The sequence below is a fragment of the Aethalodelphis obliquidens genome, unplaced genomic scaffold (genome assembly GCF_003676395.1).
Source record: "Aethalodelphis obliquidens isolate GAN/ISIS:26980383/991018 unplaced genomic scaffold, ASM367639v1 scaffold5, whole genome shotgun sequence".
Taxonomy (NCBI): domain Eukaryota; kingdom Metazoa; phylum Chordata; class Mammalia; order Artiodactyla; family Delphinidae; genus Aethalodelphis; species Aethalodelphis obliquidens.
The window spans coordinates 76,099,203-76,124,080 of NW_020837949.1; the positions used below are offsets into that span (position 1 = coordinate 76,099,203).

The window sequence follows — 24,878 nt, forward strand, 5'->3', positions numbered from 1 at the left end:
TTTACAAATTCTTTAATAGGGGAACACAGCCAAATTTTTTTATGTTTTATTTTTTTTGCGGTACGCAGGCCTCTCACTGTTGTGGCCCCTCCCGTTGCGGAGCACAGGCTCCGGACGCGCAGGCTCAGCGGCCATGGCTCATAGGCCCAGCCGCTCTGCGGCATGTGGGATCTTCCCAGACTGGGGCACGAACCCGCGTCCCCTGCATCGGCAGGCGGACTCCCAACCACTGCGCCACCAGGGAAGCCCACAAAGCCAAAATTGATTAAAATTGCACATTTAAAAAATGTCTACAATGTGTTGGTTCACTGATTATGAAACTCTCACAGATAGGTGATTGGTTAGCCTTCATGTGTTCAGATTGCTTTTTAAAAATGTTTTAATTTAATTTTATTTTGAAGTATAGTTGATTAACAGTGTTGTGTTTTTTTCAGGTGTACAGCAAAGTGATTCAGATATACATATATCTATTCTTTTTCAGATTCTTTTTCAGATTCTTTTCCCAATTAGGTTATTACAGAATACCGAGTAGAGTTCCTTGCCTCAGCTTGTTTTAATTGCACGAGAACACTTCACTATTTATGAAGCATCTTTGCAATTTTTATTTATAGTTATTTATGGTTTTGTAACACTGTGTTAAATTGGGTCAGTTTCTACTTAAATTGCTGGTATGCATGAGAGAAGAGTACATTTACTCACCTAGGTTTTCTCTTCATTTTCCTTAAACTTCGGAGAGGATTTTGTTTTTGGATAAGTGGGAAATATTTTGGTTCATTGTTTCATGTGATACAACATGTCTTGTGGCTCAGTTGTGTGCAATTTTAGGCTCAATGATTGACGCAGATTTATTGAAAGAAAGATGGCATCATCCCTTCCCTTTGGTTGCCTAGATTCTCTAGAGCAAGGGAGACATGCACATATAAACATGTAGCAAGAATATGTTATCATGATTTTGATGCAGGCATGCTTTTTGAAAAACCATGCTTAAACTGTTTTTGTAGTAATACTTCCAATAGTGGTTACTATGGCAGTACTTCCATAGTGGTTACTGTAACCCAGGCACTATCCTAAATACTTTAATGTATCAACTCATTTAATTTTCACAACAATTCAGTGAAGAAGATACTACTATAACCCCTACTTCACAGATGACAGGAAGTTAAGCAACCTCCTCATTAATCAAATTGTGTCTAGTTTCAGAGTCCTGAACTTTTATCAACTACATAATTCTGCCTCTCGGTAGAAAGATAAATTACTGTAGCCAAGAACATAGTTGTAAATATCTGATTTCTTTGAACAAAGACCTTAAAATTTAGTGCACAAGCAATCCAAACAAACCTATGGGTAGAAGCATTTTAATCAGAACGTTAAGGGAGAACTTCACTTTTAAGTATAATTTTTGAGAGGGTGATAGTTTCCACAGTATCATCTTTTAGTCAAATACTTAACAATATATATACAAATAGGCCATAATTGAAAGACTGTATAGCCTTTATTTATTTTTTAATTTTTTTCTTTTGCGGTACGCGGGCCTCTCACTGTTGTGGCCTCTCCCGTTGCGGAGCACAGGCTCCGGATGCGCAGGCTCAGCGGCCATGGCTCACGGGCGCAGTCGCTCCGCGGCATGTGGGACCTTCCCGGACCGGGGCACGAACCTCTGTCCCCTGCATCGGTAGGCGGACTCTCAACCACTGCGCCACCAGGGAAGCCCTGTATAGCCTTTATTAAAGCAGTATGTAATTTAATGATGTGATAGCTAGAGAAGAATTTTGAATACCCCTCTGAGTTCATTTTGATGAGGTTTGGGTTCTCCAGTCGTGGCTCTCTGGAGCCCAGCCACGAGCCTCTGGGGAATCACTGTCCAGCTCTTTTAGGCGTGGAGACTGCCCTGCAGCTGATACTGCTCTCTGGAATTAGGAGGAAAAGACTCAACTCTTCCAGTTCTGAAGGTGGTTCTGGAAATTTGGAAGGAAACTCTGTTATCATCTTGCCTGCCGGGGAGGAGATGGATTAAGTGACATTTCAACATGCCTTCCAGTCATAGGGTCCATAGGGGGCTGGCTTAAGCGAAAGGTGTGAATGTGGCCTGGACCCAGATTTTCACTCATGATTATCAAGGGATCTGCCAGAGCTGAGTGTGGACACAGGCTAATTTTCCCGCTTTATTGTTGAAATGGCTAATTGTTAACCCTACCTTATTTGCTTTGGGTAACTATGATCACAGATGATTTAGATGCCTTCTCATCAAAAAAGGGACTGGGGGCGGTTGTTTTACTCTCTTATTTAGGTTCCATAATTTGGGGCTTACTTACATAGTACTGAGTGGTATAAAAGTAGAGTGAGTGGGGAAACATAAAGATGAACATCATTGTAATGTTGGAGAGTTGCGCTGCTTCAGAGGATGTTTACTACGATTGTAAGAATGAACCTTTGATTAGTTGCTCTTTATTAATGTAGCATAGAATTTAGATCCATTCTCTATTACAAGTTCTATAACTTATATTACTGTTAGAAATAATGGTTTCAGTCGAATGGCAATATTTCTCATTTTTAAACTGTCAGATTAATCTGGATCAGATGAATGAAACAGTCAGTCCTGCACCATGTAGACTGTCCCTCCCAGGTAACTGAGAAACATTGACTGATAAATAAAACATCTTCTCTTTGGGTATTAGACTTCACTCTGAAAGGGAAGAAATTATTAGAAAGTCAAACTTATTTGCAACACTTTGGATTCCGGCTATCTAGTTCTTAGAGAGTTAATTCTCATGAACATCAGCGTTAGCTTCAGGTAATACCATTTGTGGTATTTATGCCTTAATGGGCTTACCCACTGAGAGATTTAGACTTGGGCAAAGGTTGAGATTTATCAGTTGGGCAAAGATTTATCAATTGGGCAAAGGTATAAATTCTTCCTTTTCTCATAAATTAGTTAACATGTATTTATCTGGTGACACAGTGGGACCCGCTCGGCACTCACGTACAGGCAGCCTGCAAGTGGTGGGGAGTTAACATCCCTTGTAGCAGAACTTTGACCAGTGAGAGAAGGAATGAGTGGATAAATTCTTCTTTCTTCCTGTTTCTGGACTGACTCTTTGGAGATCCAATAGCTTCATATTGCCTCTCTGAAGACTTTCTGCAGTCTGAGCGATCAGTTTGTAAGGAAGCCGAGGCCAGCTTGTGATCCAGTCTCTTGTGTTTGCCTTCATTTCCTTTCCTGCCTCTCTCCTCTTTCCCTGGGATCGCGCTTCTCAATAAAGCATTATCACGTACGCATGTTCCTCAAGCTCTGTTTTCTGGGGACTTTGGGGTCATTCTGCTCTGAGAGAGAGAATCGTTTGGTGGAATTACAAGGCCAATCACAATGATAAAATGTGATGAGTGAAGGAGTTGTATACAGGGTCTGGGGGTGCAATGAGGAACACTTAATTCTGGCTGCTGAAGGGTGGATAAGTGAGGGAAGGATTCCCAGAAGGAGGAGCTTCCTGAGTTAAGGCCTGCACAGTGACTAAGGGGTTCACTAGCTGCCTGAAGCAGAGAAGGACATTCCAGGGGCAGAGAATCCTGTAAGAGGCCAAAGACAACTCTAGGGCCATATGCTGGAGCACATGGTCTCATGGCAGATGGTGGGAGATATAGCTGGAATAGAGCCAGGTCCTAAATGGTCTCTAATACCCTACTTGAAAGATGAGGTTAGTGGATTCATGGGAGGTAGAAGCCAGATCATCCTAAGCTGAGGGGAAAATGAGAGACAGTAATGGAGATGGTGAGTTTAGACCCCCCTTTGAGGAAGCATGGCTGGGAAGAAATGGAAAGCAGCTGGAGGAGGACCTGAGGTGTATCACTCAGAGCCCCAGCAGGAAAACTGCTCACACAAAAAGTTCCACTGAATAGCGTTTAATAAAGAAACTTTGTATGGAGGTGTGGACTGATTTGAAGAGAACCAACCACAGAGGCATCAGGAAGCTGGTACCGCTCAAAGGCCTGCCAGGGCAACGGGAGGGAGGCAGTGGCGTTAGGGAAGCTCTGTGGCTGTGGAAGGGGGAAGGGAGGGAAATACTTCCCTCTGATCTCTTGCTCATGCCTCCCGGTGGGCAAAGATAACCGGAATCCAGAGGACAAAGGCGTTTGAGTGATACAGTGAGGGCGGTCAGCCTCTCCGGGCCTAACTCGGGGCAAAGGAGGGTGGAGGATGGATTTGAGGAGGGAATGATGAATCATCAGCACACAGGGTCCCTGGCGATTTGTTTGCTTTGAGTAATGGGAGAGATGTGAATAATTTATGTGTTGAGGGGAGAGTCAGAGAGAGGGAGAATAATGAATGGGATCTATTTGAGGAGAGGTTGAGGCTTCAAGAACAGTCAGAGATACTTGTTTTGTGAAGTGGGAAGGATGCATTGTTCCATGAGACCCGAGGCAAGCAGGTTCAGGAAGTCTGTGCGTGTACAGACACTCACAGACGGAGACAGACAGCTGGGGAAATTCGTGCCAGGAGGGCTTTTCTTTTCTTTTTGAGGTCGGATGCAAGGTTATATGTTGAGAGTGAAGGGACTGAGCTTTAGCATATGGCTTGGAAATATGAGTGTTAAATTTAGAATTGTTACGAGGAGAAAAGGAAAGTGAGCTGATTAGGGGAGAAGTACAGAAAGACCGCTGAGCAGGGGTGGGGCTCCAGCTGAGAAGGGAAGTGCTCAGTCCTAAAAGCCAGTAATAAAAGAGGGGAGTACCCATAATACATATTAATAAGTAAATTGCTCACGTTAGGAGCCGCAAGAGAGTGAAGACAGTTTTACTTGTGCTATTTTTGACTCTCAGCTCTGCCTTACACGTGCTGTTGGATCTCAGAAATCTTGAGTCTCAGAAAATTCTCAAAATACCCTATTTCTGTAATTCTAAATCACCATTTATTTTAAAAGGCACCAGAGTCTTATTAACTTTTCTGGAGGCTTGGAGAGATCTCCACTGTGTTAAAGGTATAATATTTTTCCCCCAGTCAACAATAGTATAAATATATCTACTTAATTATATATCATTCTTCTCTAATATCACTGCCGAAGAGTGAGCCCGTGCCTTCACCTGAAATGTCTAGATTCTTGTGAATTACTGCTATCAGAGTCCCTGAGATGGGGTGATGTTTTTCTTTTCTAAACCTGTGCTCAAGATCCTGGTTTGTATTGGCTTGATCTGATGCAACCTCTGTCTTGCCTTCCATGGCATTGATTTCTGCCTAATTTTCCTCTTTTATTATTCTACCCTCTCTCTTGCATTCTCTCCACATTCTGCCTTTTTTTTTCCTTTTAAAGATTTGTTTATTATTTATGTGTTTTATTTTTGGCTGCGTCAGGTCTTAGTTGCAGCATGCAGGATCTTTGTTGAGGCATGTGGGATCTTCATTGTGGTACATGGGCTTCTCGCTAGTTGTGGCATGCGAGTTGTGGCGCGTGGGCTTAGTTGCCCTACGTCATGTGGGATCTTAGTTCCCTGACCAGGGATCGAACCCGCGTGTCCTGCATTGCAAGATGGATTCTTTACCGCTGGACCACCAGGGAAGTCCCCACATTCTGGCTTTAATTACCATCAAGACGCTTCTGTTTTGTTGGCTCATGCCCTGGCTCAACTGGGTTTAGGAATCTGCCAATTTATATACTTAGTTAGTTCTTAGGGTGTTACGTAGTTAAGGCTGGACTTAACTATGGGCTCCTGTTTCCTATAGTTTCTGTTTAAAAAAATTTTTGTATTTCTGAATGTAAGTGATCTGAGCCCTGTTTTATAAATATCCTTAAAAGCGTCTTTTTTTCTCCTAGGTTACATTTATGGTTTTGTCATTTGCAATTAAACACTGTCTCTTTGGAGTTCTTCAGAAGTGTTTGGCAGTTAATATCTCAGTGACCGTCCTTCAGGATGCGTGAAGAGGTTCTGTCCTAGCTTTTAAACTTCTGTGGTCTGCTCTTATGGGCCACTTCCGCCTGATTGCATTCCCTCTTGGGCGCGAGGTAGTCTTAGGTACTTACGGTTTCTGTGCCACATCACTGTGTGATTTTTTCTTCAGACCTTGTGAGCAGCAAGTAAAGATAAAATCCAACTCCTGGGATACAGACAACTCAACTGAAGTGATAATCACATGAATGGATAGTTGACCTATTGTTGAGCTTGCACAGGCACAGGCTGTGAGTTACATCATTGTGCATAGTTAGTGACAAGTGTCTCTTGTTGTGGATTTCAGAAGTCTTCAAATTTGCATTTTAGAATTGAGGAAATGTGGTACTACCTCCCTCCCATTGTTGCCATGAGGATCGATTCAGAAAATACGTGTGAAACATCTTTGTCAACTGCCATGAGCTAAAGTGGTTCCAGGTCTTATTTTCTAGTGCCTAGTTTAGTGGGTGGCCAGAAATAAAATTCAGTTATAGCTTCCTGGCATGTAAACCTAAGTATTGCTATATCTGTGTATGAATAATCATCTCATGTTTTATAGTGATTTCAGTTAGTTTGCTTATGCTCACTGACCTACCACATAAGGAGAGGAGATACTACAGTTTTATTACAGGTAGACAGGAAAATTGAGGAAAGCCATCTTTACCTATATCTTCTAATTTTTCTACAGTAAATTATTATTACTTGCATAATAAAAACTTGGTAATATTAATGATATATGAATTTTGAAAATAAATGTCTCATGGAAGACAGTTACAGCTTCTTTAAATTCTTGCTTTGCTAATTCTAGTATCTGTGCATTTGGGGTTGTCATATGTTGATTGTCTTTCTCTTGATCATCAGGCAGATTTTCTTGGTTCTTTATATATCAAGTAATTTTGGATTGTATTCTGAACATTTTAAATATTATGTTGTGAGACTCTGGGCCCTTTTTAAAATTTTCTATAGAAATTTTTGTTTGTTTCTTTTGGCAGGCAGCTGACCTGGTTAGGTTCAGATCACAGATCACCTTTTGTGTGTGGTGGTTCCAGTGTTAATTCAGTTTTCAAAGCCTTTGCTATTCTTTTTTGGCGGAGGCCGGAGGGGCGCAGGGGGAGTTGTCTGCCCCTGGCTTGAGTTAGAGTGGTGGTTTACACTGTAGTTGAGTTCTCTGACTTTGCTGTGCTGCTTTAATTATATTCCACGCACGCTTAGCTTGAGGGTGAGCCTGGGGGTTGTATGATTGATTCATACACACAACTAGGTCCTCCATTACTCTGGGATTTTTTTTTTTTTTTTTTTTTTCCTGCGGTACGCGGGCCTCTCTCCGCTGTGGCCTCTCCCGTTGTAGAGCACAGGCTCCGGACACGCAGGCCCAGCGGCCATGGCTCATGGGCCCAGCCGTTCCGCGGTATGTGGGATCCTGCCAGACCAGGTCACGGACCCGTGTCCCCTGCATCGGCAGGCGGACTCTCAACCACTGCGCCACCAGGGAAGCCCACTCTGGGATATTTTCTAAGGGACTCCTTTCTGTATTTCGTCTGGGTAGCAAGATGGATTACTGTGTAGTTTTAGCCCACTGCTTCTCTTCATTTCATTTGACTGGGGCAAAGTGTCAAGAGAAAGAAGGGAGAAAAAGGATAACAAAGATAACCCCTCCCCTGCCACCGTCAACTCTTTGCACAGCAGGAGTTCCTTGTTCCAGTTCCTTTATCCAGAGAGACAGGTTTCCTCTTGGGATATTAGGTACCTGTGTCACTGTGGTAGCATCAGTGTAGTTATGTAAGTGGTGCTGGCCTTGGGGCAAGGCTGAGAGAGGAAAAAAGGGAAAAAAAAGCACATTCCGCCTCCCCGACACCGCCCTGCCCTTATCGAGCTAACAGGGATCCCTTTTCTTGGTCTTCTGGCCAGTTGATGAGATTTTATAATCCACATCTACTAAACAGTTCTCTGATTGGGCCCACTTTTAGCTCAAAGCCAAGAGATAAAGGAAGAAAAGGAACCAGCAAACTCACTACCATTGTACTAGTTGTTATTCAAGTTTTGACATTCTTCCCCAGATCGCTTGCTATTATTAATTTTGCAGAGTCTGGCTTTTTGCATTTTGTGCAGAGTGGGAAAAAGAAGCTGTAGTAGGTGTTCTCCATCCTGGCCAGCACCCATGAATAGTTTATTAAAACTGTCCAGGTAACATGTCCATAGCAGGGCCTGGCCAGGGCTCGGAGTCCTGGGATTGACTACCCAATCAGAGCTGCCTAGAATCTTAGAAGAGGTCCTCAAAGGGTAATGAGAACATGAGTCACGCTGCTACTTGAAGAAATGGGAAAAGGATGCTAGCCGGACAGAACAATGGGCATCTACTCTTTCGGATTAAAGAGAAAATCTTTTAACGGATTTTTTTTTTTTTGATGTGGACCATTTTTAAAGCCTTTATTGAATTTGTTACAGTATTCCTTCTCTTTTATGTTTTGGTGTTTTGGCCACAAGGCATGTGGGATCTTAGCTCCCTGACCAGGGATCGAACCCGCAGCCCCTGCATTGGAAGGTGAAATCTTAACCACTGGACCACCAGGGAAGTCTCTAACAGATTTTTAAAGTTTACTTTCTGGGAATGTAGTTATGACAATAGGTATTAGGATTATACTATATTTTTTTAAAAATTCCTTTAATTTGAGAGATTCTTATAGGGTCAGTTGAGTGCAAAAGAAATAACTAGCTTATTTTTATTTAGCTCCCACAATTTGCAAGCAAAAACATGATTTGGATGTCAAAATTCTCATAGCCTCTTATCACCTATGCTATTTCTGTAGACTCTTTACAAGTAAAGCTCAATTTCAAGTGGCAGCACTGACAAGAATTAGCTTTTGATTTTAAACTGTATTTTATAATATAAATACAGTTTATATTATAAAATATATAATATTTTATAATATAAAATATATTATATATAATTATATTATATATAATATAATATAAAATATATAATATTTATAATATAATACAGTTTATTTATAACTGTATAACGCTCCGCGGCGTGTGGGATCTTCCCAGACCGAGGCTCGAACCCGCGTCTCCTTCATCAGCAGGCGGACTCTCAACCACTGCACCACCAGGGAAGCCCTTTCTGAAACTTTCGAACCAGTTTCTCTTGGTGCTTGTTAAGTAGTAAGTAGTTGCTCACATTTTGCAGAAGCAAAAAGCAACCTTTTCAGTTTCAGCCTGATTAGAAAAAATTTGGATTTTTATATTATATACAGATAAGCTCACAACCATATGTTATTAGACATAAAAATCAATTTCCAGGATTTGTTTTTTTTTTCCCTTTTGGAATATTGGACTTTTATATACCATTTTACAGTTTTTTTTGGGTGAGACAAAAAAAAAAAAAAAAAAAAGTGAAAGAGGAAAAAAGAAAAAAATTACCTCTACCCAAGAACTCTTCAAGAAGTAGACCGATTTTCCTTCCCTCCCTGAAAATTCTGTCTTACAGTGGTAGATACCTTTCCTGCTGGTCTTACCTTTGGATCTAGTTATATAAGAGAAATCAGGACCACCTTCAGACTAGGCAGGAGGGCCCCCCACCTTGGTCTCTGGGGCAGAGGGCCCCCCTCTTGTCTTCCTCTGGCTGTGTCCCTCCTCCTGCCTGGTAATCTATGTGCCAGGGAGATGTGCCCACCTAGATGTCGTGTTTCCTTCTTCCCCCGCCCTTTTATACCATACTCTGGCCTACATGACTTTGGAATTAGATGCTTAAAAGGCCCAGGTCCGCTTCCAGGGCGTTTAAAGACTTTTCTGAGGTCCATCCTCCTGACTGTAGACTGTGTTGTTGTGCGAGGGGCACTGACAGAGCTTGGATGTGCTGGCTGGGGTCACTGCTTATACGTGAGGAGGCTGTTCAAGGTGTGGGGTGAGTATAGAACATGAAGGGGCACCACCTCAATGTATACTGTTGCCCTTAGTCCTGCAAAGCTTAGTCGTGGGCTTGAAGGAGAACCTGCTCCACGGTGCTTTGTGATTACGGAGATTTCTTTATGCTGTGACAGGATCTGGGCAGAGAGAGCCTTCCAGGCTGAGCATAAGTCATGTCTAGGACCTGGAGGGAAGGAAGAATATAGCGTATTTGATTCCATTGTTTCAATGTTTCATACATGCAGAAGGTTGAGAAATGAAACTTGGAGAAGCAGAGAGAAAATGAATGAAGAAAGGCCTTTCATGGACTTTGTCCTTAGGCTAATTTGAAGCTGTTGCAGGGTTTTGAGCAGGGATGACATAATGAGAACTGGCTGCAGTGTTGTGGATGTGCACAGGAGCAGAAGCAGGATGCCAGTTAGGTTGTTGGTAGTCATTCAGGCCGCAGAAGATGGTGATTGAAATAGGGCAGTGGCCATGAGGATGGAGGTAGGATACTTGCCTACTATGTAGGACTATGCTTTGGACCAATTCAAGTAGGATAATGTTATGAAAATTATTCTGGAAAGCTTACAGGGGTCTGCAAATGTTGTTAGTGTTTTTATTAGTAACGATAATGATATTGTAGATAAAGGTTATGTTCCAGCAAATCTCATTTCTAGGGTAAGCAGATGTGAAAATCAGCTGAAATGAGAGGGGTAAGGGTCCTCATGTGAGGTGTAACATCCGCCGAGGGCACCTTTGGGGGAGCAGGGAGGTGGCTGCTAGTTTGGGGGAGGTGATTCAGTTGGAAGGACAGTGGTGCTGGGCTGGGGTTTCAGCGTGGATATATGTTTAACTCTTTTTTAGATTCTAGTCTCACGTAGGTCATTCCAGAGTATTGAGTCGAGTTCCTGTGCTATACAGTAGGTTCTTATTAGTTATGTATTTTATGTATAGTAGTGTGTACATGTCAATCCCAATCTCCCAGTTTATCCCTCCCCCTCTTTCCCTCTTGGTAATCATAAGTTTGTTTTCTATATCTGTGACTCTATTTCTGTTTTGTAAATAGGTTCATTTGTACCACCTTTTAGATTCCACGTATAAGCAATATCATATGATATTTGTCTTCCTCTGTATGACTTCACTCAGTATGACAATCTCTAGGTCCATCCATGTTGCTGCAAGTGGCATTATTTTGTTTTTTTTATGGCTGAGTAATATTCCATTGTATATATGTACCACATCTTCTTTATCCATTCCTCCATCGATGGACATTTAGATTGCTTCCATGTCCTTAAAAAACTAAAAATAAAACTACCATATGCTCCAGGAATCCCACTGCTGGGCTTATATCCGGAGAAAACCGTAATTCGAAAAGATACATGTACACCAGTGTTCACTGCAGCACTATTTATTTACAATAGCCAGGACGTGGAAGAAACCTAAATGTCCATCGACCTGGGCACTTCTATTCCTCCGAAAACGTAAGCCCCACGAGAGCAGGGACTTGGCTGCTTGATTTCCTGTGGTATCCCCAGCATCTACACAGTGGCATGGGGAACATGTGCCAGGAATGTGTATCGCAGGACAAAATGAATTGAGTACTTATAAGGCCTTGTTTACAGAGACAGACATAGAACTCAGGTTTGAAACATGAATGTTTTCAAAATAATTTTTAAAAGCAATCGTGTCTGCAAATGCAGAGAAGAGAATGTGTCATAAATAGATGTGATACATATTGCTTTACTTAGCCTTAGGTTCCCATGGTAACTAACTTCATGTTCCATTTATAAAAGAAAAATTAGAATATAAATGTTTCTGCACACTGCTGTGTGCTCATGTACTTGATAATGTAGTCTAAGAAAGTTTTTATTATGTCTCATGTGTATCTGCACTGAGTATTCTCCTGTTTCTGACCTTCCCACGTAGTAGGATGTGTGCCCTTATCCATTGGAATAGGAGTTGGAATATTTGTGCCGAGCACTACAGTTTCACGTTCTCCCTTCTTCCTTCCTGCTGTCTCGCTCTCTCAAATAAGGGTGCCACACACTGTGCTGAGCACTTAAATTTGAGGGCATTGCTCCCAGAGGAGTTGCAGTCTCATCAAATACAGTGTTGACAAATGCTCTTGTCAACATTTCACATAAAAATACTCAAAGAGAAGGAGCCTTATATGAAGAAAAATGAATTCTGTTTGCTTTTTTTGGTCCCTTCCCTCTGTGTATGTTCTCTTAGGTATCAGCACTATTTCTTCTTCTTCTACCTCTACTGCTTTTGACTCTGTAACCTCGAATTTGTGCTCATCTATTGGATCATTATAATTAACTGTGGTCAACTCTTAATTGACTGCAGAGGATAGGCAGGGAGCATCAGGGAACTGATTTTCTCGTGAAGGGTCACTCATGTGAACACATCTCATCCTACTGAAGACCAGGCAGCTTTGTTGGTTTGTTTGTTCTTTCATTAGTTCACTCACCTATCTATCCTTCCATCTTAGGCTAATGTATCTCACTGCATATCTTCAGGCATACTATCTTCAGGCTTGGCCTCACCGTTTATCACACCCTATTAAACTAGCTAGTAATGAGGGAGCTGGTATGCACTAGAGTAGTTATAAACCCCACCTGTTTTTCAGGGCGTTCGCCTCAAAGCCTTTTCAGGTGGTTCGAGATTACAGAAATTTCCTCTGACTCTGAAATCATGATATGATGAGATCACATCATACACATTTTACCGTTTTTCTAGAAAAATGGTCTCTAAAATGCAAGCCATTTGATTGCTAAGAAATGGGTATCTGATTGATAAGGGCTTAAGGAAAAATTGGCTGTGACGAGTTTACTGAGAAGTGGTACACATTTTACTTCACGGTAGAGTTGAGGGATTTTTGTGGCTAAGTTCCACCAGATAGTTTTTACGTGCACACTGTCTTGTGATGCCACCGTTCCACTTTGGTTCCGCAGTCTTGATGCTTTCTTATAAAATTATGTAGGGGGTGTGTGTGTCCGTGTCTGTCCTGTCTGCTCCAACAAAATCGTAAGCTTATTGAGTTCAGGGACTATATGCTATATTTATTTTAAATCTGTCCCATAGCATTTAAGCCATAGTACTTATTTAATAACTAAGTGTCATGAAGTAAAGAATGATATATATTAATGTTAATATATAAAAATGATATATATTGATACAGGTGTAAATCATGACAGATGATATATGTGAATGTCAATATGTAAAATATATGTGTATTGTCGAGATAATATCAAGACATATATATACATATATGCATATTATTTTTATATGTGAGATTTATTTGAAACATTGTCTAATCTATGTGTAGTTAAACTATAGCAACTGTCATCATAATTGGGAGATGATACCCCAGGTTTTCCTTGAGCACTGTGAGGCTTTTAATAAAATGACTTTTGTGTTAGGGGGTGTCAGAGAAAACCAGAGCTGGTCGGTAGTTAAAATGGTAAAAACAGATTTTATTCAGGAACTATTGCAGTAGGGGAATATTACTCAGCCATAAAAATTGAAATTGAACTGGGCTCAATTTCAAATATAGCATGAACAAGTGGGGATTTGTAGTCAGGGAGCAGGGTGAGGGTCGGTGGATGAAAATTACTAAGAGGAAACATCAGGGGTGAGGGGGGATTCTAGCTAAACTGAGTTGACAGGATTCTTGATAAAACTGGGTGACGCAGAGATGAACACACAAGCCTAGAGGTCAAGGCTTCATTGGGAAGAGAGTTCAGAGGAGCCTGACTAAAGATGGGTCAAGGAGAAAGTCTTTTGTAGGGGGTCCTGTGGGCATCTAATATTTATCTGGGTGTATCCCGACATTTTCTGTTTAGGTGTAAGATAACACAGTTTGAGAGTTTGTGGCTATACTTGAGTTGTGAGTGAGTGAGTGAGTGAGTGTGTGTGTGTGTGTGTGTGTGTGTGTGTGTGTGTGTGTGTGTGTGTGATCATGATTTATATTGAGGGTAATCTTCCCTTAAGTGTTTGCTGATGTCTACTGGAAAGAAAAAAAAAGAACCAGAGCGTGAGAGTTGTGACTTAAGTTTTGTTTGAGGCAAAATGAGGACTATAGCCTGGGAGACAGCCTCTCAGAGAGCTCTGAGGAACTGCTCCAAAGAGGTAAGAGGAGAGGGCAACGTGTATGTGATTTTGATGAAGGGGCAGCGTCCAGTCAGGCACACATTTTGGCAGAAGGTTGCTGCCGGTCCCGAGGAGAGGATATCTCCGTTAGTGATTTTAGTGCTTTTCCAGATAAGAGAAGATGGAAGAAATTGGGCCCATAAAATCTTCTTCTGAAAATGTCTAACTATCTGAAGGCCTCTTCTGCCAGTTTTTTGCCAGAGCACAGAAAGCCTCGTTCCTGATCTCCACCCTGCGCGCCTTTCAAGGTGTCTTGAAGGTCAGCGAAGGCAGTGGCTGGTGACTCTGTTCTTGCAGATAGTGAGCCACAATTTTTTTTTTTTTTACATCTTTATTGGAGTATAATTGCTTTACAATGGTGTGTTAGTTTCTGCTTTATAACAAAGTGAATCAGTTATACATATGTTCCCATATCTTTTCCCTCTTGCGTCTCCCTCCCTCCCACCCTCCCCATCCCACCCCTCCAGGCGGTCACAAATGACAGAGCTGATCTCCCTGTGCTATGCGGCTGCCTCCCACCAGCCACCTACTCTATGTTTGGTAGTGTATATATGTCTATGCCTCTCTCTTGCTCTGTCACAGCTTACCCTTCCCCCTCCGCATATCCTCAAGTCCATTCTCTAGTAGGTCTGTGTCTTTATTCCTGTCTTACCCCTAGGTTCTTCATGACATTTTTTTTTCTTAAATTCCATCTATTTGTGTTAGCATACAGTATTTGTCTTTCTCTTTCTGACTTACTTCACTCTGTATGACCTGAGCCACAAGTTTTCATCCACACTGATCAGGTGTATTTCTTTTTGGCTCTTTCTTTCCTTGGTTCCCACATGTTTACAATGGAAGGTTTTCAGGGAATCCCATCATTTTGTTATTTGGGGCAGTGTTTTCCTTCCCCAGTGTTTTGTGATTTGTAGACATGTCTAAATAACTGACATCTCCTGAGTCGGGTCAGGCCAAGCCCTTCCTCCGGTTTATAATTTGGAGACTGTGGCTTGTCAGCGGATGTTCTGTTGTTTAGAGTGTGCTCTGACTCACATCATTAGGTTTGGTGATAAAATGTCAGGAGCCCTGTAGTGTTGGAAAAATTGTCAGGAATCTCCACTCTTGTCAGGAAAAATGGTGAAACACGTTGAAATAGGCAGAAAAGATGACTGGCTGTCCTGTTTAGAGCACCTTGCTGAATGATCAGTTTTTGTAGGGGCCTGCATCTTTCTCTGTCTTTGAACTATTTTACAACACTGTGAGCTGTAGGAAATTGATAGTCATACAAATGATTCTTGTCCATAGAAATGAAAATGGATTTTATACTTTGGAATGCAATTGATTGTTGCCGTCAGGATATTTCCCAGTTCTGCATCTCTTAGTTAATTCATTTCACTTTCCTGATTGCCTGTTTATGTGTATTCTTTGAATTCTCCTTTGAACTGATGGCTGACTTCCAGATTGACTTGTTAGTTAATGACTTAAATAAAGTCTTTGACATGTATTAATGTTATATTTGTGTTAGAAACTTTTTACCTTTTCTTTTTAATTGCTCTTTGACATCCAGAAACTTCCCATTTCCAAGGGATCAGTTTAGCTCAATGTTTTCTTGGGTCTGTGGCCAGAGTTATGGGGTGTTATCTATAAATATGAAAGTGTATGTGCTATAGTTCTCTTTATTCAGTACCTTGAATACCATTCAGAATATTTTAGGGGCATATATTGTATCTTTAGTGATTTTACTGCGTCACACTATTTCTTAAATCTCTGCTATGGGTTTAAGGGTTGACTTCAGAAATAGATGAAAAAAAATGGTTACTGGCCCAGATGAAATAGCCTATTAAATAATTAAAAAAATAAAACCCGTCTGGCAGGGGCTACAGTCTAAATTCCTGACCCAAGTGATGCCCTCTGCATGAAGTACGTTTGCATTTCAGTGTTTTTAAATTATAAATAAACACATTATAGCTTCCTGCTGGGGTCCTAAGAATTTTGTAACTTAATAGCTGTGGCTCTTTAGATTTCAAGCGTATTCTGGAGGAGGCAGGTAGAATAAAGAACCATAGGAAAATTAATTGGCATATGACATCTACCACTGCAGCCAGAGAACACAACATTCTTTTTCCATGTACTTACTGCTGTTGTCATCTCATAACTGGCAGCCTGAACAACACAGAGGCAGTGGTGGCGGAGAGTTTTCTTGAGCTTACCTATTTTATTCAGAGGCCTTTCTTCATTTGAAATTCATGCCAGAATTCTCAGCATCATTATTTTGCAAGGATGATAACAAATTACCTGAATTTTACATACGGGGACCAGGATCTCAGTGGGATATGGAAATAGGGAAGTCGTCTTCTTCTTTTTTTTTTTGTGCTACGCGGGCCTCTCACTGCTGTGGCCTCTCCAGTTGCGGAGCGCAGGCTCAGCGGCCATGGTTCACGGGCCCAGCCGCTCCTGCGGCATGTGGGATCTTCCTGGACCGGGACACGAACCCGCGTCCCCTGCATCGGCAGGTGGACTCTCAACCACTGCGCCACCAGGGAAGCCCAGGAAAGTCTTCTTAATGCAGATAACTGGGAACAAGAGGAACAAGAAAACCATCATGCAACTGCATGCCTGGCCTAGGCTCTTCTGCACTAGGAGATCGTGGTAGGCCAAATACTATCCCACCGCCCACCCCCCACAAAAGATACCTGTGTAGTAATCCCTGGAACCCGTGAGTATGACCAAAAAAAGGCTTTGAAGATGTGAAGAAGAATCTTGAGGTGGGGGGTTTTCTGGATGGGTCCTAAATACAATCACAAGGGGGGAGGAGAAAGAAGGCAGTGTGACCACAGAGGCAGAGAACGGCAGCAGCCACCAGAAACTGGAAGAGGCATGGAGTGGATTCTCCCCAGAGCTCCTGGAGGGAGCGCAGCTTGGTTGACGTCTTGATTTTGGCCCAGTGATAAAGATTTTGAACTTTTTGCCTCCAGCACGGTGAAAGGATGAAGTTCTGTTGTCTTAAGTGGCTACGTGTGTGGTAATTCATTGCAGCATCCATAGAAAACTAATACAGAAAGAGGGGAATCAAATGGTTTCCGCTTACCTGTGCACTCTCGTATTCTGTTTGAACGTGAAACATCCTTATGATTTACTGTTAGACTTCTGTAACCATCAGGATTTTATATTTAAAACTTTGACCACTCCTTCTCTTTTAAAACAGTAACCTTCTACTTTAAGCACAATGGCGTTGTATAAACTGAAGACACCGGTCAGTAAACAAAAGGCTTGACTTCTGCTCTCAGCTATGCTGCTTACTAGCTGGGTATCTCTGACTAAATCGCTTATCCATTCTGAGTATCATTTGAACAATGGGAATCATATTACCTGTTTTTCCTAATCCACATGAATTATTATGAGTATTTAATGATATAAATACGTGTGGAAAATAATGCTCAACTATTAATTATGCTCCCTCAACCTATAGCAAAGTCATCATGAGCAATTTGGGCCATAAATCACTGAACCCATGAAACATTTTTCTCCCTTAGATTAGATGCTAGAAGTCGAATTTGGGGTTCCAGTTTTTGAACAAGTTCAAGATCTGGGTACATATTGACTGTTTCTCTCCAGAAAGCCTGCACACTTTATCCTCCCATTGGAAGCACACAAGTGCTCATTTTACTGCACTGTTACCTCAGGGAGTTTTAAAAAAAATATATTTTAAATGTCATGGCAACTTGATGAAAATCATTATTTGTATTTCTTTGGCAAGGTTCAACTTTTTTTTATATTCTTCTTGGCCATTTGTATTGTTCTTTAATGAATTGCTTGTGTTCTTTGACCATTCTTCCAATAGTTATTTGTCCTTCTCCTTACTGATCTTTAGAAACCCAGTATTCTTTTTATTTCACATTTTTAATTTTTAAAATTGTGGTGAAATATACACAACATCAAATTTAGCATCTTAATCGTTTTAAGTGTCCCGTTCAGTGGCACTGAGTACATTCATATTGTTGTACAGCCACCACCACCCTTCACTTCCAGAACTCGGAAACCCAGCGTTCTTAAGTTAGTTAACCTTTGCTGTGTGTTTCTTCACCAGTTTGTTTTGTTGTTTACCTTTTACTTTTGCTTATGATGACTTTTGGTGTACAGTGTTTAACATTTGTATGTTGTCAAATTTAGTGACCTTTGTTATGTTTTCCTCCCTCCCTCCCTCTCCTCTTTTCTTACTTCCCTTCCTCCCTTTTCCCCCTCCTTCCTCCCATCTTTCCCTCTGGAAAGCCTTTCCCATTTGGCAGATTTTATTGATTTTTTTTTTTTACATATGTAGGTTTGCCCTCAGTTGGCAGTAAAACATATTTGAAATCTAGACTCTTGTCAAATAACTTAATCTTAAATCGTCTGTTACCAAACTTTGTAAAAAAAAAAAAAATTGAGAGAACAAAATACTCTTCAGAGATGATTGCCTGAAGTATACACTGAATCTTAATTCTGGGGAGAGTCCTAATGCAGCATAAGGCCTTTGCTTCCAGCCCGGTAATTACACCTTCTCTAACGTTCAGTCCCTTCTCATTTATCATGAGTGTGTGCAGAAGTTGAAGCAGGGGAAACAGAGACTCAGGTTGTTTGCGCCTTATCCTGTTACCGCTAGCTCCTTCCTCTATATCATCCTCTGTACCCACATTGCCCTTAAGAAGGATAATCATTCTACCACTAATAAGTGCTAACCCAGTGTAGCTTAACATGCCTAACATTTTACAGACATTATCTCAGTTAACTGCCACAAGAGCCATACAAGATAGGAAATACTATTATTGTAATTTTACCAATGAAAAACATGGTTGCTTTGAGAGGCGAAGTGGCTTGTCCAGTATAGCACATTGATTGTATGTGGAGGAATGAGATGTCAGTTCAAACTCAGACCTGATTCCAGAACCAACCTTTTTTTTTTTTTTTTTTTCGGTACACGGGCCTCTCACTGTTGTGGCCTCTCCCGTTGCGGAGCAACAGGCTCTGGACGCGCAGGCTCAGCGGCCATGGCTCACGGGCCCAGCCGCTCCGCGGCACGTGGGATCCTCCCGGACGGGGTCACGAACCCGTGTCCCCTGCATCGGCAGGCAGAGTCTCAACCACTGCGCCACCAGGGAAGCCCCAGAACCAGCCTTTTAACTGGTATTCTTTCCATGTATACACACACACACACACACACACACATCACATACACACACACATATAACATATATACACACAAACTTCCCCACCTGGTTTCCTGATGCTTATGTGGCAATATTTCCATTCACTCCTGTCATTGATACAGTAAAGGAGGCAAACAGAGTAGATTAAGCAGACTAGCAACTTCTAAGATACTGAACTGAAATATTTTGGAGTAGATTTATAACTTCTCTCATTCTTGAAACGTCTAATGACATTTTGTCCTCGTTCCTCTCAGCTCAAGCATCTCACGGGTGTAATGTGCTCTGAGCAGGGGAGGTCAAGTGAAGATAGAGGCCAGAGACAAGTGCGTTGGTCTTATTTGGCGATTGTAGTAAATGGTCTGTGTTACAGTCTGTGATTGAAGGCAGCTTGCTGTGGTGGGGGAGATTGAGCCTGGGAGAGCTGCTTTAAAAACTGGTAGTCTTTTAGTTAGTATTTGGATGATTAATCATTCTACTTTCTGTTAAATTTTAAACAGAGTGAGAAATTAGGTCAATGGGAACAGTTCTCCTATTTCTTTCTTTGAAAAATTTGGGACAGTGACAGCCTTCAATTTCCTAGGGTTATTTTGCTTTTATATTCCTATCTATCAATTATTTAGAGCTTAAGAAGCCTGCAAAAAATAGGGACTGTGTGCTGTTGCCTTTTGGGGTGGGTGAGAGTACAGTTCGCTGGTCACCCCGTGAGCGCCTGACTGTCGTGGCCCTTGTCAGATCCTCAGCGCCTACTCAGTGCCTGGCATGATACATTTTTGATCAAAGTACTGCTTGGTGTGGATGGAGTGGGGGAAGAATAAGGATCAAGCAGAGAGAACAGTTTGCAGCCAGGCTTCCAGGCAGGTTTGGGGATGATTGAGAAAGCGCAGTTGTCCCATTAAAATTGGCTCTAACAAAGGCTTGTGTTTGTGATTATTTGCAGGAAGATTACCACTTTGAATATACAGAATGTGATAGCAGTGGCTCCAGATGGAGAGTTGCCATTCCGAATTCTGCAGTGGACTGCTCTGGCCTGCCTGACCCAGTGAGAGGCAAAGAATGCAGTACGTTTTGACTTTTTGACCACTTGTTTTCCTGATTAAACCATAAGCCCTTCATACGAGCCCGAGAAGTTCCTTGTAGTGCATATATAAAAGACCTTTGAGAAAAAGAACATTGATCCAGCAGAGCAAAAGCATCCTTTCTCAACACTCAGCGCCCTTACGTCTGGTCTGTAACGGGACACAGGCAATATTAAAGGGTGTTATTTTTATTTATTTGTTTAAAAAAATCTGGTTTACTGTCTTACTTGAAATTCTAAAGGGCAGAGTGGCAGAATTTCTATTTAATAGATTTCTTTTCTTCTTTACATTTTAAGAGACTTTTCAAACATTTTTGATACACATAGTAACGTTTGGTGCGTGTAATATTGTTAAACACGTTACATAAAATGTAGCATCGTAATCGTTTTTAAGTGTACAGTTCAGTGGCATTAAGTACAGTCACATTGCTGTGCTTTCATCACCAGCACACATACACACGCTTTCATCCGGCATTGGATTTCTTTTTTTTCTTTTTCTTGCCACAGAAATAATATAATTTGACTTTATAGTGTAACGTACAGAGAGAGTAGAGAATTGATGACTCTCACATTCAACAGCTTTTAGCAGTTAAGCAAGTTTGAAGTGCAACATTTTGAATTAACAGAAATATGTCATGAAATTTATTTTCATTTATAAAGTCTACTTTTTAAAATCCTTGAATTTGGTGAGTCACAGGTTCCTGCAGTGAAGTCATCTTGGGGTGTCCTAGAGTTCAAAGCTGGAATAAGACAGAGAGATTATTTTGGTTTTCCTACAGCCTTCCAAATGTTATTCCTAAAAGCTGAGTTCTTTTGTTCCCAAATGAAAGAGCAGATAAGCAAATTAATTAAACGGGAAGCTAATTCCTTCCTCTTCATAGAGAAACTGTATCTCTGTTACCGGCTGGAGGGGTTTTCGCATAGGTGTGGGTTTACTGATAAGAGAGACGGGAAGACGGCAAGTCTTAGGAGGAAAATCAAGGAAGAAAGCCATCATTTCTTGGTGAATGATATTAAATGAATACAGAGAGAACCTAAGAACCCAGGTAACCAGAGAAAGACTTGGGTCTAGCAAGAATCTTAAGAGGATAGTGGGGTCAGTGGATATGAAGATGATCCAAGGCTGGGGTATATGTGACCACCTGTGCAGAAAGAGGACCAGCTCTCAGTGAGGGAGGATTGCAGTTAAAAGGGAAGCAGCCTGAGTATTGCCTATGGAATTAGCTCATTGCAAAATTGCTTCTGTCACCCTCCTAGAAAATCCGTATATCATTTATCTATATTTACCTTTTACTTGTGGGCTTATTCCTTGGTTCCTTGTAAACAGCCCTATTGAGGTGGAGTGTGTAACCATTTTGAATACTACTCTGTATCTAAGTGGTGTGCTGCTGTTGGCTGGCACTGGCTTTTGAGAACTCATTGTTCCTTTGAAATGGGCCATGGTGGAGTATTTACACCATGGGAATTGGCAAACACTACAAATCAGGTGCCTCTTGAGAGCCGGTTGTTCAACACTTACCAGGACACTAGTGATTAAATTTATCGGCCAAGGGTTTAAAAATCTGTTTCAGAACTGATGCTTCAATACAAATTATTTCTATTTGAATGTTGCCAGGGATGTTTTTGCTCATTATTTACTATGATCTTCCACAGATAATGTTATGAATTTGACATGCCAGCTTGAACTGCTCTAAGAACTTGGTCTAGTAAACTCACTATTAGTTGTTTATCACTTTAAATGATGACAGTACTTACTTTAAAAATGATACCCGGAAATGATACTACTTATGTGATGGCTGGGGCATTTTTTGTCTTGGTAGTTTGTCTGAAATCTGAATTTACATGTATGTTTGTGTCATATACTTATATCAGCTCTGGAAGTTATTAGTCTGGCCTCTGATTGTGACTTTTTTTTGTATGGTAGAGGCAAGTTATTTTGAAACTCACTGCTGAAGGCAGTTATGGTAATAAGTGAATATTCCTTCAGTGGCTTAGATTTTCTACTGCTAGTAATAGCTACCATTTCTCATATACGGATTACATGCTAAACATCATGCTTGGAGCTTTGCATCATTTTCTGTTGTATCCTCACAACAACCGTCTCAGATAGCTAGTCTTAGTATTTCCACTTTACTGATGAGAAAACTCAGACTTAAAGTGGTGAAATAAGTTACTGCAGGTCAGGTCATATAGCCAGGACATGGCAGATCTGGGGGTTCAAGTACAGACATGTTTGATTCCAGAGCCTGTCTCTTACCCACTGAATTAGATTACCACTTGAAGATGACAGCCTGGAGGAGCTTCCAGGACCCCGTTGGGGTGGGGATGGTGTGGCCCAGCAGTTGGGCCACATAAAAGAAAAGAAAAACGCGGAATGCGGCAGCTTCAAGTAAGTGAAAAATATTTAGGGTGATGGTTGTGTGAGATGTAATTTCCCCAGATCCTAGTGTCTCTCAGTGAAGCAAAACCCAGAATGTGTCCTCGGTGGAAATTCCTGTAGAGTCTTCAAAATGTAATTAGCTAGATCTCTCCCCCTTCCTCAGAAAGAAGCAGTAGAGGAGGCCTTTCCTTAGGAAAGGGATTATGAGAATGTTTATGTAGCACCTGTGCATTTTTTTAAATAGAATTGATGGGCAAGCTATATTATATCTTTATTTCTTTAAAAATCATGTAAAATCTGGCTACAAGGCTCTAAGTGAAGTTAATGGGAAGTCAGGTATCAGTTTTTGCTGTGGCGGATCCCTGGACTGTATGTGAGCTTGAGGCTTGCTGCCCTCAGGAAGTGGGATGGAGAGACCTCTGGTTATTAACTGACACAGCGTCTCATTGTCCTGCTGTCCCCCTGCTCTGGAAACCTCAGTGTCTTAGGCAGTGCTGCCGTGGGCCACTGAAATGACTTCATCTCGCTCCTTCTCTCTGCTGGCTCCAGGCTTGTCTCCAGGCTTAACTCCAGGGAACCTTGCTGCTTCTTCCAAGCCCTGGTGCTGAGTCTCGTGTCCGTGGGCATCACTCAGGCACAGCTTGCAGGTAGCATGTCATTCCTGAACACACAGCACTCATTGCCTCCTCCCAGAATGAGGGGATATAACCCCTGTTCTGACTCCATCCCTTCTCCACTGCTGCGTCACTTCCCTCTTGCATGAGAGTTTAAAAAATCTTCCCTTGACTCTCTGGGTGTCCTCTTGACTTTCTTAGATTGTCAAAAACAATATTCATTTTGGAATGGTTGCCTGGATGGGGTACCTTCTCTCTCTCCTTCTTCTCTCTCTTGTCTCTTCTGTCACCAACCACACAGGGGAAAAGGAACTTGTTGTTTCCAACCAAACCTTAGAAATAAAAGCCTGGCTACTAGGAGTGAGGAGAGAATTCCTTTACCTATTGCCTTACATATTTTCAGAGAAGTCTAGAGCACCGAAGGGAAATAAACATAAGTTATCTCTTCCTTTGGGGAGTGTGTATCTTCTATCGCTTACTCCTTCCCGTATTTCTCGGCCCATGACTGCAACCTTAACACATCATTTTCTAACTGGGGATGACTATTTAAGATATTTGTAATCCCATTTGGTATGTTAGCATCAAGTTATAGTATTGTGGGCATTGTTTAATCTTGTACTTTAGTATTTATATAAACTAATATTTGGTTCTTAGATTAAGAAATGCTGTATACAGATTAGAAGGAAAACCCTTGCCTACAATTGTTTTCCTTTTTCCATTGTGTCTCTCTGATCTCTTGTCATAACCTACATTTCATGGGCCTTAAGGAGTAAGCAGAGGTGACAGTTTGAGTCAGCATCTTTTGATTCTAGTTTGGAGTTGAAAGAGAGGAAGGATTCTCATGGAAAGAGAGTTGGCTTTAGCTTCCTGGGTGGGATGTTTAAAAATCCAGTTTTGGGGGGATCATAGCTCTTTGAAATGTAGGCTCTTCCGCAAGATTCAATGCCTAGTCTGTTTCAGTTGTGTAGTGTTGTTATTGGTAGGGCAGCCAGTGCATCTGGGCAAATCGAGTACGTTGATATTGAAGGGTGATTGCGTATCATGCTGGAAGTCTGTTCCGTGGAATACTCATCCCAAGAAGTATTGCATGTAAACAAAAAAAGCGTGTTGAGGTTTCTTGTCGTGAAATACCAATACTTTAAAAAAATGGTGAATGCTGAATCCCCTTGATGGAGGGATGCAGTCCACATGTTCATAATAAAGCCTCTGAGAAACATGGTAATTATGTCTAGACTATTTACTGAGTGTTAACTGCATTCTGTTTTACCCAGAGTTTCCCAAGTATGTTTGATTATAGAACTCTTTTATCCGATGTGTAGTTGCACCCTTTTGCTAATTTCCGCATATAACGTTTTTGGAGGAACACAGATTTAAATACACATGGCAGGCTAATTTAGTCAATTTTTATACGTTGTTACTTGTGCTATGATTTAACTAATTTCATACAATTTCTTTGCTCTGTAAGTCTCAGTGGGAGCATTACCGCATGGGTGTCCAGTCCCAGGCCTCCCACAGTTCGTGGTCAGGTGTGATACACACCTCAGATGAAACCCCAGATCTACAACAGACTTGTATGTTTTGAGCAAAATATTTAGTCCACAGGTATTTATTGAGTTTTAATTCGTTCACTAAACATTTGTTGAGTATTTCCTAAATGCTTTTTTTTTTTTTTTTTTTTTTTTTTT

At 41.4% G+C, this 24,878-nt stretch overlaps 1 protein-coding gene across 3 annotated transcripts in view; it reads left to right on the plus strand.

Annotated features, from left to right (window-relative positions):
* Positions 1-24,878, plus strand: part of ELAPOR2 (endosome-lysosome associated apoptosis and autophagy regulator family member 2) — a 186,070-nt gene that overhangs the window by 75,537 nt on the left and 85,655 nt on the right. For all 3 annotated transcript variants that reach the window (XM_027102723.1, XM_027102725.1, XM_027102724.1), the window contains exon 2: positions 20,062-20,182. In XM_027102723.1, coding sequence (XP_026958524.1) covers positions 20,062-20,182 — 121 coding nt within the window. The remainder of the gene's footprint in view (positions 1-20,061; positions 20,183-24,878) is intronic.